Raw genomic sequence first — 12,933 nt, 5'->3', positions numbered from 1 at the left:
CGTGGGAAGGGCAACCGGCGGGTCCAAGACACAGCAGACCAGAAATCACCAAGGCTCTAGACCAAAAGGAAATGTAGCTTTACCACAGATGGAGGTGGCAATCCGGGCGGGGGGCTCACCAGCCCAGCCACATGACCCTTCCCCCCTCCCCATGGAAGAATTTATGTCAGACGACGCACTGCGCCTTACCTGGATCTGCCCCTTGCCCATGATCTTGTCCACGATTTCATTGTTGTCCTTGTTGACTTTGGTCTTGTCATAGCACTTCTCGTAGCACAAGATCCTCAATGACTGGGAGCCCTCCAGCTCAATTTCAAACTCCTGAGGGGAAGGAGGGGGCAAGCCAATGCTGACAACCCTGGGGCTTAAAGGCTTGGGGTCTGAGCCGGGGGGTGGTGGCGGGAGGGAGCTCAGTTAGCTGGGACACAGGGAGGAAGGGCTGCTGCAAAGGTCTCTGCTTGTGTGCTCAATTCCTCCCTGAAGCCCAGGTCCAAGAGCCATTTGCATTCCTACTGCAATGAGATTGGCAGCCTTCGCCCAGGTCCAAGTGGCCTCTGTGACAAGACCCATCAATTACTGCATATTGGGTATTGTGCTTAGTGCTTGAATGCCCAGGTCAGGAACCAGGGTGGGGAGGGAGCATCTCAGAATTGGGGCACCCAGGCTGCAAAGATGCTTGTCAGCCACACAGCACCCTCGTGAACATCAAAAAGCAGACAGGACCTCCCCTTCCCCGCCCCTTCCGCCAACCCAGGATCAGGTCCCTGACTCACCTCATTCCACTGTGGCTCAGATGTGTCCCGGAACACCCTGGTTTTGGCTTTGCTGACAAAATAGCCAAATGAGTCCACTTCTAGTGTGCAGTACAAGTCTGGGAGGAAGGGAAAGACAGGGAGGTGCTGAAGCTCAGGGGACCCAGGAGCGGGCTACCCCCACTCACTCCCAAAGCTGGGTTTATGGCGAGCCTGTTTCTTAATGATCCCTTAGCGACACACTCCAGTCCACCTTCCCACGCGTTCACTTAAAAACTCCCAAATTCCCTTCCCACTGCAAGCTGGATGCCCAGCCTCTGTGACTCCTTTCCCTCTCAGCATGGTTCAGATGCACCTCCACAGGGAATGAGGTGGGGGGGAAGGGGGGGATAAGATAAAGAAGAGGTCCTGGGTGGGGGGTATGAAGACGGGAGGCTGGGGGAGGAGGGGAATGGCACTGTTACAGCTCTTTCCCTAAATCCCCTTTATGGGTACCATCTCCAATTTCCACATAACTCATCTAGCACCACCTAACCTCACGTAAAGACACTACCTTCCACTAAGAGCCAGTGCTTCCCAGAGACAAACAGCATTCTGATCCATGGTACTTTCCTCCCCTGCTTATCCCAGCTTGGGGGCTGCACAATGCTGGCTGCTGGGGCCAATCTCCCCTCCCCACCCCCTGGGGCGGAGAGGAGGGGAGGGCCAACGAGTTGTCCTCAGCTTCCAGAGCTGCAACCCTCTGCCCACAGTTGGCATCACTTTGGCAAGAGCAGTCCATCCAAGGCCCTCTCTGGAGCCCCGGCAGCCCACGGCTGGCATTATTTCAGGACCCGCTCATGGGGACTGAGAAGGTGGGGAAGGGCTGTTTTTTTGTGGGGGGCTTATGGTAGTTAAATTCATTCATTAATTCATTCAGTCGTATTTATTGAGCGCTTACTGTGTGCACAGCACTGTACTAAGCACTTGGGAAGTACAAGTTGGCAACATATAGCCCTACCCAACAGCGGGCTCACAGTCTAGAAATGTTTACTATGTGTCAAGCCCTGTACTATGTGCTAGAGTAGACACAAGATAATCCTGTCCCGCCTAGGACTCACAGTCTTAATCCCCATTTTACAGACAAGGCAACTGAGGCACAAAGAAATTAAGTGATTTGCCCAAGGTTACCCAGCAGATAAGTGGCAGTGCCGGGATTAGAACCCAGGTCCTCTGACTCCCAAGGCCGGGCTCCTTCCACTAAGCCACACTGTTTCTCGCTATGACTCCACAGTCCAGAGATGAAGCCCAGGGAGTCCTGCTCTGCTCATCCCCATGAATCACGCCCCTGCGGCCGAGATCAAAGCAGGAACCCTGGAACTGCTTTCCATCAAGCGGGCTTTAACCCGAGGCCTGCTGTTCCCTGAATGGTAACACCCTGGCTCAGCCGCCAACCCTAGTTCCCACTGGGAGGGCAGGATTAGCAAGCCACTGGGTCAGCTCAGGCCAGGACCCCGAGGTCCCAGGGCCACCCAGAGCTGTGGAAAGGGAGAGGTGAGAAACCGACCGTTCGGAGAACAGGTTTCTGAGAGTGAGGAGATCGGGGATGACAACTGGGCTGGGGGGACAGAGAGCCCTCCACCATTACAGGGGGAATCCCATGGTGGGAAGCAGGGCAGGGAGGGCTGTGCCTCTATGAGCCCCTTCCTTCCTCTTGAGCCCCTTCCTTCCTCTCCCCCTCGTCCCCCTCTCCATCCCCCCATCTTACCTCCTTCCCTTCCCCACAGCACCTGTATATATGTATATATGGTTGTACATATTTATTACCCTATTTATTTTACTTGTACATATCTATCCTATTTATTTTATTTTGTTGGTATGTTTGGTTTTGTTCTCTGTCTCCCCCTTTTAGACTGCGAGCCCGCTGTTGGGTAGGGACTGTCTCTATGTGTTGCCAATTTGTACTTCCCAAGCAGTACAGTGCTCTGCACATAGTAAGCGCTCAATAAATACGATTGATGATGATGATGATGATGTGCCCTGGGGATGAGGAACAATCTGAAGTCCCGGGAATTAGGGAGAGTGAGAGAAACAAGCTGCAGCACCTTGAGATTACCAGGCCATCTCAAGAAGAGTCCAAGTCTAACCTAAAGCCAGGATTATTGCCGGGGGTTCGATTCTGGGAAAGGATGACAAGGAAGTCTGGGGGTTGAAGCTAGGGTGGGTGGGAAGCCATGGGGACTAAACAGGCTTGTGGACGGACTAGGGTCAATCCCCCTCTCCAGATCCAACCACACCAGTGGACCCTGCTCAGTAGGGGGAAGGAAATCCAACCGACAAAGACACTCACACACACACATGCATACATTTCCACCTTGCCCTTCACGGAGGGAAGAGGAAGCAGAAAGAGTTTTAGACTGTGAGCCCACTGTTGGGTAGGGACTGTCTCTATATGTTGCCCACTTGTACTTCCCAAGTGCTTAGTACAGTGCTCTGCACACAGTAAGCGCTCAATAAATACGATTGATTGATTGACTGAGTTCCTTTCTCAAGGGATGTCCAATGTAGGAGCCAAAGGGGAGGCAAAAGCAATGGCAGAGGGCAGCCCCCATTAGTCCCAACTCTGCACTGGTTGGTGGTGGGCAGACCTCAGCTGTCATCCCAGCCACGTGCTGCTGAGAGGTTTTCCTCAGCTCCCTCTCCCCTCCCCAACACCCTGACCCGCTCCCTTTGCTCTACCCCCCTCCCCGCCCCATAGCACTTGTGTCTCTATGTACATACCTATAATTCTATTTATTTATAATTAATGCCTGTTTACTTGTTTTGATGTGTATATATCTATAATTCTATTTATTTATATTGATGCTATTGATGCCTGTTTCCTTGTTTTGATGTGTGCTTCCCCGCTTCTAGACTGAGCCGGTTGTGGGCCAGGATTGTCTCTCTCTGTTTGCTGAATTATACTTTCCAAGTGCTTAGTACAGTGCTCTGCACACAGCTCAATAAATACGATGGACTGACTGAATGAACGAAGCCAGGGTGAATCCCCAACTGGCAGGGGGAGGCACAGAGAGGGGGAGGGAGGGAGGAAGGAGGGTAGGAGAGGTGGGAGGGAGTGAAGGAAGGAGAGATGGGGAGAGGGGCAGAACTGAGTGAGAGAAGAAAGGACAAAGAGAGACAGCGACAGAGGGACAGGTATATATACCTGCATATATGTATATATGTTTGTACATATTTCTTACCATTTATTTTATTTGTACATATCTATTCTATTTATTTTATTTTGTTAATATGTTTGGTTTTGTTCTCTGTCTCCCCCTTCTAGACTGTGAGCCCACTGTTGGGTAGGGACCGCCTCTATATGTTGCCAACTTGTACTTCCCAAGCGCTTAGTACAGTGCTCTGCACACAGTAAGCGCTCAATAAATATGATTGATTGATTGATTGAGAGAGAGAGATGAGAGTGCCAGGGAGCACAGGGAGTAGAGGAGATGCAAGAGCAATGGGAAGTTAAAGGGAACTGCAGGAAGAGGTTGAGGGGAAAAGATGGGCAAAGAGAGGGAGAAGCAGTGAGAAAGAGACAAAGGGGGCCCAAGGCCGCAAAGGGTTGAGAACACTTACTGGCAGACTGCTTAAACCCCTTGGCCGAGTGGACGATGACATGAAGGAAACCATAGAGTCCCGGAGACTCATCATCTGCAGAGAAAAGTCACTAGGATGGGTGAGATTCCCTGCTCGGTATGCCCCCCAACCCCAACCCACTGAACCCTACCCCCGATCAGCTGGCCCCGATCCGGACTCCAGGCCCAACTACTGGACTCCTAATCCAACCTGAGACTTGGTCTCACAGCCCCATCTGCTGGGAAGAAAAAGCCACCAGAACGCCTGGATCTACGGAGCCACCAACTAGCTTGGAACGCAAGCCCAAAGGACCCACCGAGGAATGCACCAGAACCGGATTTGCAGTGACAGGGCCCTCCACATCCCGGCCACATCCCACTGACCGGCGGTCAGGGTAGAAACTTGGAAGAGACTCTCATCTCCAGGAAACTACGTGGCTCGTCTGCCTGGGTGTCGGCCCTCACTGTGTTTTGGGCACGTAGGGCTAGGCGGGGGAGTGGAAGGGGCTGCGCTTCTTACCGTCTTTATTGCTGGTGACGGGAATGTTGTGGACGGTGCGCAGCTTGAAGCAGGACCCCGTGAGCACCTGTAACTCCACCGAGCTCAGCACAAATGCCTGGAGATCTGCAGGGGGTGTGGAGAGAGGGGCAGAGCCTCACAGGGGGCCCCTCCACCCTAGTTCTTCCCAGTTGGGGGGGTCAGGGTAAGAAGAGAGCTTTCCCACTGGGCATGGAGTCCCATACACCCCAATCCTGCTGGCGACTACTATGGGGTGGCTCCATGTGAGGGAAAAGGGGTGTCCACTTTAGAAAAAGCTCTGAAGGAGACAGAGTATGAGACTGTCAGCTGCTGTTCCTGGCCCACCCTTGAGGAAGTAAAAGACCCTGGGGCCTCACTGTCCCCAGCCCACACACAGCCCATGATGGTGGAAGAGGACTTTACCCTTCTTCTGCAGTTTCTGAATTGCTTCTCTCCACTCCGACCTCTCGTAGTCTGAAGACAGCAGGAACAGGTAGCTCTGCAGATGGGAGATGAGGAGACGGAGCTCAGCGGTTACCACGAAGGGCCGCGGGGAGGGCTGGGCTGAGCTTGGGTCTGTCTCTCTGGCCCTTTGGAGGAGACCCTGTAGTCATCACTCCACCTGAGGTTGACCTAGGGGAGACTGCTCCCCAGGGCCCTGGCCGGACCCTCTACTCTTACCCAGCTGGGCTCCCATGGGGATACAATACCTGTTCTCCCTTCCGCTGAGACTGTGCACCCCATGTGGGACAGGGACTGTGTTCAGCCTGTTTACACTGTATCTACCCTAGTGCTTGGCACATGGCACTCACCTAATCATTATTATTACTATTATTATACCCAAGGGGTGTCCAATAAATGTTAAATGAGGAGGAGGCAGGTAACTACAATGACAACATCAGCTCTCTGGGGGTGTGAAAAAATGCTAACAGGGTGGACCTTGAGAGCAGCACCCAAAACGCTTATACCCAGTCTTCCCCCACCACCCATTCTCCTCAGGGCAGCCTAACTGACCAAAGGAGCAACTGGCTGGCTCTCCCTCCCTCCCTCCTCCTCCTCCCTAGAGCAAGCAGCACCACTCACTACAGCCCACAGAGGGCAGGGCACCTCCACAGACCAAGATAGCTCTCTTCCTCCCTTCAAAGCCCTACTGAGAGCTCACCTCCTCCAGGAGGCCTTCCCAGACTGAGCCCCCTTTTTCCTCTCCTCCTCCCCATCCCCCAGCCCTACCTCCTTCCCCTCCCCACAGCACTTGTATATATATTTGTACAGATGTATTACTCTACTGATTTCACTTGTACACATTTACTAGTCTATTTATTTTGTTAATGATGTGCATACAGCTTTAATTCTATTTGTTCTGACGACTTTGACACCTGTCTACATGTTTTGTCTTGTTGTCTGTCTCCCCTTTCTAGACTGTGAGCCCTTTGTTGGGTAGAGACCGTCTCTACATATTGCCAACTTGTACTTCCCAAGCGCTTAGTACAGTGCTCTGTACATAGTAAGCGCTCAATAAATACAACTGAATGAATGAATCATGCAAATGGAATGGATGGTGTAGGTGGGCTGAGCACACAGAGGACGGGAGGGAGGGAAATAAAGAAGGAGGGGGAGGGTCTTATTCCAGGTGGAGTTGCCTATGGGGGAGATTCAGAGAGAGCCCAGCCCCTGATGCTCTTCACCTTTCCATTCCGATTGTGGATCCGGAAGGGGATCGTGGGCGAATTCAGCAGCAGGAGAAACTCATTTTCGAACATCTTCTTCTTCAAGCGCTCGATGGCCCGGCTCTGCCCCTTGCTGGCTTTCTGTGGGGCACAGAGGGCCGTCACCAACACCTACTGAAGCCAGCTCCCCGTGGCCCTCTCCCTCTCAGTCTAGCTGGGTTCCCCAACCCTTGTGAGGGTAGGGCCTGGACAGGATGGAGGCCCTCCGTTGCATCTCCCCTCTTTCGGGACAACTTGGTTGGGGGGGCAGAATCTTGCCACTCCCGCTACCGCCCCACTTTGGCTCTGACTCAGAGAGCGACCTGAGAAACCCACACCCTGAGAGGCAGCACCCCTGGCCCATTAGAGGGCAGGGCCCCAGCAGAGCAGGAGGTGCCCAACCTAGAGGTGTCTGAGAACTCAGAGGAGGCTTCTGTCCCCCAATCTGGTTGCCTGCTCTGCCCCCCAGAAAGTCTCCCTTGAAAAGATTTTCTGCTCCAACCCCCAAACTAGGCCTCTGGTCCTACTCACTTCCTTCTGGATTTCACTCTTGAGGGCAGAGATCTTCATCTTCATGTCCTCCAGCTCATGGTCCGGGAAGGTGTGGACCTGGGGGCTGGGCTCCAACTCCTCGGGGGACGGAAACACCAGGTCGGCCAGCGGGATGTACCATTTGCAATCATACTGCTGGTGCTTCCTGCAAAGGAGCCACAGGGGCCCCTAGAGCATGAGCCCCCTTGACCCAGCCTCCCGCCATGACAACTCAGCGGCCTCATAGGGCCCAGGGAGGACCTACCTACCTCTGCAGGGCTCAAACCTGGCTCCCAGCTAGCCTGGGGGAGGGGAAGGGAGAGAGAGGGAGAAATGGGGGCGGGGGGGAGATGGAGAGGGGGACGGAAAAAGGGGGGGGGGGGGAGAGAGAGAGAGAGAGAGAGAGAGAGAGAGAGAGAGAGAGAGAGAGAGAGAGAGAGAGAGCGCATATGCGCTCTTGGGAGGGCAGGCGGGGTCTAGAAGATGCTAATTCAGCTCTGGAAGGCACCTGGTCCAGCAGGACTGGCCACCATGGATGCCCTTTCAACCACAAGGCTGGGCTGGGCCAAAGGGGCCTGTTGTCAGGAATCCATTTGCAGAGAGTGGATACAGGGCAGGATGTTAGGCAGAGTTTGAGACAGTCCTCTCCCAGGGCCTCTTCCCAGAGATGCCTACCCTGGCAACTGCAGAGACTTCTCCACTCAGAGCATTTGGGCTGGACTTTCTGCTGCTTCCCCAACCCCTTAGTCCACACTCTCTTGGCCAGGGTCAGTCTCTCACCCCACAGAGGTTTTCTTCAGCTTGGCGCAGAGCAGAACATCCGTGAAGAGAAAGACGTGGCGGAGCTTCCGTGATCCCTCTGACAACTCCACCAGGAAACCATCCTTCACCAGCTGCCGGGTCTGTGGACACAGGCCCACCCCTTCCTGCTTAGAGGGAAAATACCCTCGACCCCAATTGTTAAAGGGGCTGGGGGCTCACTGATGAGCTGGGTGGAGGACAGGGGGAGAGAACCTTGTCCATACAGGGCACTTCTGCCCCCCAACCCTAGCGGCATCTCCGTCCCACTGCTCAGTCCCAGGCCAAGCCTTTCTCTGTGGTTCCTTCCTGAGTCACAACCCCACACCGTGATGCTCTCATGATCTTGGGGATCCTGGGGTTTCTATGCCTTGGGCAATGGTTCCCAGAGTCCAGAGCTCATGACTCACAAGACTGGGACTCTCCCCTGGAGAAAAGCCCAGCTAGCCCTGGTCTCACGGATGAGGGCCAGCTCCAGGGCAAGGCTAGGATGACACTAGTTTTTTGTTTTAATGGTATTTGTTAAGCACTTACCACGCATCAAGTACTGTTCTAAGGGCTGCAGTAAATACAACTGATTCAGGTCAGGTTCATTCGCTTTTCCACATGGGACTCATAGTCTAAGAAGGAGCTAGTTCCAAATAGACCTCCCATATCCTCCAAGTCTATTCCCTCAGCTGGGGATGACCGGAGGCTGGACCAGACCTAGAACCCCAGGGCTGGGATGAAGCTGGGCCTGACTCGGGGAGGTGCCCGGGCATGCCCTCTGGGACACTCTGATCCAAATCCACCTCTCCAAATCCTTTTCCTCCATGCTCAGAATCACGGGGAAATAAATCTCCCTTTCTAGGAAGGCCCTGGCTCCATGGATTCCTATTTCTGGACAAAGGACCCCTTCCTTCCCTCCCTTCCTGCTGCTCCAGAAGGCCCAGGTCTCAAGCTGAACCAATAATCACAAACCCATCCAGCTTTCCGTCTCGGCTACCCTTGGATTATAGAGGTTGGATGTAAAAGTCCTTCCTTTTCGGCCATGCTCCAGGCCTTTACCAAGTAGCAGGACTTGTAAAAAAAAGTCTTCTCTCCTTCCCCTCCTTTCTCCTATTGTCTGAGTAGTGATCTGGAGGGGAAAGGGGCAAGCGCTCCCCATGGGGGAACTTGGAGCTGAGGCCCATTGCCCAATCCCACTCTGTGAATGGCAGCTGTCCCCACCGAGACCAGTTCCCCAACCTGGGGATAATCATGCCTCTGCTCCCAACCCACAGCTCTCTTGTAGCTCAGCTGGTGAGGGAGCCCAGCAGGTAGCCCAGGACCCAGGGTTGGAAGCACAGTGGCTAGCCACGAAGGCTCCAGCTGCCGGGAGCATGTCCAGTGGTCAGGAAGGTCCAGAGGGATCAGCTCATTAGGAGCTCGAAGCTTCTCCTCAAAAGGTAGAGAGAAGGCGGTTGTTCTCTCCGAACCCGAGCCGAGGTCCGCCCAGGGCATTTGTGGAAAGGGTGGGGAATGGGTCTTAGGGGCACTGTGGGATTCAGGCCTCACCTCCCCCTTGGGCGTAGTGACTGCGGTCCTGCGGGGGTCGATGTCCTCGTTGATGCTGGAGAGGAAGTTCTGGGAGATGCGAAGGGCATCCTGGAGCAGCAGGTAATCTGGGTGGTCCACGGGGGTGTGCTTCAGGAGGTCCTAGAATGGCCAGGCCACTGCTAAGTGGGCTGGCAGAGGCCACTGGGGGCTGCCCGAAAAGGAGCCGCTAGGGCCACCCCCCAGCCAGAGTGGGAGCCTGCTGCCTGTCCCCTGGTTCATGGACAATTTCCCTGACCAGGTCACCCGAGAAACCCCTGATTCTGGCAGGGAAAAAACAGCCCCCCACCTCCAACCTCAATCTGATCTCATCAAGGTGATGTCATTCTGTGGGCTCACATTCACCGCTAGACCAGCCCCGAGCTACGTGCCCCGCTGGTAGGGGGATGAGAGCCCTTAAGGTTTCCCAGGGCCAGCCAAGCCCCCTAACTTCTACCACAGCATCCCAAGAGAGAGACCCCACAGCTCCCAACAAGAAGCAGGGAAGCCAGAAGAGAGACACTAGGAAAAGGATGGCAAGGGGAGGAGACTTGACATTCTCCTGGATGACGGAAATGATTGGCCAAATGTCAAGCTTGGTAGCCAAGCTATATTTAGGGCCAAGGACTGTTGGCATGGTTACGGTGGGCCAAGCAGGCGTAATCAGGACCCAAGGACTCTCTCTCTGGCAGACTCCCAGAGCCCCGTGGCTCCCTGACCCTCTGCCGTCGGGCCCGGTACCCAGGGCGACTGTGGGGTTGTCGGGGAAGGCGGGGGGCTGGGGGGAGGAACTCACGTGCAGAACCAGGGTGCTTCGCGTGACGCGGTCAATGGGCTTGTAGAGCAGCGCTGTGGGGGAAAGCAGGAGGAAACCTTGAGTCAGGAAGATACTCTCATCCTCCCCCATCCCTCCCCACTGCCCCCCCAACACGCACGTGCGCTCGCTCACTCTCTCTCTCTCTCTCTTTTCATGGTTTTTGTTAAGCACTTACTATGTGCCAGGCACTGTACTAAGCAATGGGGTAGATACAAGCTAATCAGGTTGGACACGATCCACGCCCCACATGGGGCTCACAGTCTTTATCCCATTTTACAAATGAGTTAACCGAAGCACAGAGAAGTTAAGTCACTTGCCCAAGGTCACAATGCAGATACATGGCATAGCCAGGATTAGAAACCAGGTCCTTCTCACTCCCAGGTCTATGCTCTATCCACTAGGCCACGCTGCTCTCTCCCTCCTCCGGCCTTCCAAGGGCACCCAGCAGAGTCAGCGGCTCTCCGAACGACCTACCACCTACCCCGCCGGCTGCTCCCAGTTCATACTCCATTCGCTGGAAATCAAGATTCTGGTTCGCTCCTCTCCATGCCCCAGGCCCACGTGGGCTGGCGGAAAGGGCCGTTGAAGAGGTGACCGCTCACGGCCAGCACCTCAGCCAGAGCTGGTGGGTGCGTCAGTGACTGGCTTATGTGGAGGGCCCACTAGAAGCAGAGCATGGAGCTGGGCTGGGCTCTGGGCCCTATCATCATCAGTCGTATTTATTGAGCGCTTACTATGAGCAGAGCACTGTACTAAGCACTTGGGAAGTACAAATTGGCAACATATAGAGACAGTCCCTACCCAACAGTGGGCTCACAGTCTAGAAGGGGGAGACAGAGAACAAAACCAAACATACTAACAAAATAAAATAAATAGAATAGATATGTACAAATAAAATAGAGTAAAAAAATATGTACAAACATATATACATATATACAGGTGCTGTGGGGAAGGGAAGGAGGTAAGATGGGGGGATGGAGAGGGGGACGAGGGGGAGAGGAAGGAAGGGGTTCAGTCTGGGAAGGCCTCCTGGAGGAGGTGAGCTCTCAGCAGGGCCTTGAGCTCTCAGCAGGGCTATCTGTTAGAGGCAGCGAAGCTTCCAGTTCACCTTGGTGGCTTCATCCCGTGGCTTGCTCAATGGCTCCCTTCACCCCTCTGCTGCCCTAGGAGCCGACGCTCCCTTAAGTCCACCCTGGCCGCAGCTCATCCCAAGGGCCTCGTCTAAGTGGCTAACTCAGCCTCACGCTGGCTGGCCTCCAATCCACTCTTTCGAGTCTGTGGTGGGCACTAGGATGAGAGGTTTGTGGCCCTTCCCAAGACAAGGACTTCCTCCCTGCCCCATCAAGACATGCTGCTCCCTCACCTCCACAACTCCCAGGCAGGGGAGGTCTACGGAATCCCCACCCCTTCGGCCTCACTGCCACAGGCAAGATGGGGCTGGGGCAGGAGACCCAGACAGGGCAGAGCCATGAGGGAAATGAAGCCATCACACCACAGCCCTCTTTGGGGGAAGGCTCGGCCCTCAGGGGTGGTCAGCCTGGAGCAAAGTTTCTCAGGTTTGGAAAGTGGGGAATGAAACAGCGTGTGGGACCCCAAATGCTTGAGTTGGGCTGAGGCAGGAGCCTCAAAGGGCTCACTTCTCAAAGGGCTCTGCCCCAAACCCCAGCGACACTTGACCTGGACCTTCTCCCCAGAGGGAAGGAGAAACTAAACTCTGGGTCTGTGGTCCCTTTTGATCAAGTACTGACTTTAAAGCTTCCCCCGTTAAGACTGACGTTCCTTGAGGGAAGGGATAGGAGCGTACCTACCAACTCCGTTGTACTGTATCCCCCCAAGTGCTTAGTACAGTGCTTTGTATACGGTAGGTATTTAATCAATACCGCTGACTGACCGACTGATTCCTGCTGCAGCCTGGGGAGACAGTGACAGATGGGGTCTCTCCAGCCCTGGGGGTTAGCGTCTATCAATCAATCAATCATATTTATTGAGTGCTTACTGTGTGCACAGCACTGTACTAAGTGCTTGGGAAGTACAAGTTGGCAACATATAGAGACAGTCCCTACCCAACAGTGGGCTCACAGTCTAAAAGGGGGAGACAGAGAACAAAACCAAACATACTAACAAAATAAAATAGATAGAATAGATATGTACAAGTAAAATAAATAAATAAATAAATAGAGTAATAGAGTCCACCAGGGGACACTGAACTCAGCATTGTGACCTCTTTTCTGGCCACGAACAGAAAACAGTCTTCTTCAGTCACCATCAAAAACACCCGGGCGTTGCTAAGCAGACACTGGGGAGGAAGAGATGGACAATTTGTTCGGCACATGGCACCGATGAAGTTCTCCAGCGGCACACAGTGAATAACAGGTAAGCCACCAGCTGATTCAGAAACCTGCTCGCAAGCACGCTCTGCCGCTTGCCCCAGCTCTCCCAGAGAGCCTCCTACCACGGTATCCAGAGTCAAGATGATCATTGGGCCGGGTCTGCCCCAAGAAACCTTGGACCCATCTCCCGGGCCTCCCTCGGATGGCTCATCCCAGGATCACGGGAAAGGGCTAACCCTGGAGGAGGAATACCATGTGTGAGTGTGTCAGGGGGAGACGGGGAGTGGGGGACAGGCGATCTACCAGAGATAGCTGCCCCACACCCA

At 54.2% G+C, this 12,933-nt stretch overlaps 1 protein-coding gene across 7 annotated transcripts in view; it reads right to left on the bottom strand.

The window, feature by feature from the left end:
- Window positions 1-12,933, bottom strand: part of ABR (ABR activator of RhoGEF and GTPase) — a 169,920-nt gene that overhangs the window by 46,343 nt on the left and 110,644 nt on the right. For all 7 annotated transcript variants that reach the window (XM_038758748.1, XM_038758754.1, XM_038758750.1 and 4 more), the window contains 10 exons: window positions 10,257-10,309; window positions 9,443-9,583; window positions 7,889-8,010; window positions 7,109-7,274; window positions 6,557-6,679; window positions 5,295-5,370; window positions 4,872-4,976; window positions 4,353-4,427; window positions 774-871; window positions 190-321 (listed from right to left, as the gene is read on the bottom strand). In XM_038758748.1, coding sequence (XP_038614676.1) covers window positions 190-321; window positions 774-871; window positions 4,353-4,427; window positions 4,872-4,976; window positions 5,295-5,370; window positions 6,557-6,679; window positions 7,109-7,274; window positions 7,889-8,010; window positions 9,443-9,583; window positions 10,257-10,309 — 1,091 coding nt within the window. The remainder of the gene's footprint in view (window positions 1-189; window positions 322-773; window positions 872-4,352; window positions 4,428-4,871; window positions 4,977-5,294; window positions 5,371-6,556; window positions 6,680-7,108; window positions 7,275-7,888; window positions 8,011-9,442; window positions 9,584-10,256; window positions 10,310-12,933) is intronic.

Source organism: Tachyglossus aculeatus, chromosome 17, assembly GCF_015852505.1.
Source record: "Tachyglossus aculeatus isolate mTacAcu1 chromosome 17, mTacAcu1.pri, whole genome shotgun sequence".
Classification (NCBI taxonomy): Eukaryota; Metazoa; Chordata; class Mammalia; order Monotremata; family Tachyglossidae; genus Tachyglossus; species Tachyglossus aculeatus.
Note: the sequence above shows the minus strand (reverse complement) of the source record. Positions and strands in the feature narration are given on the sequence as shown.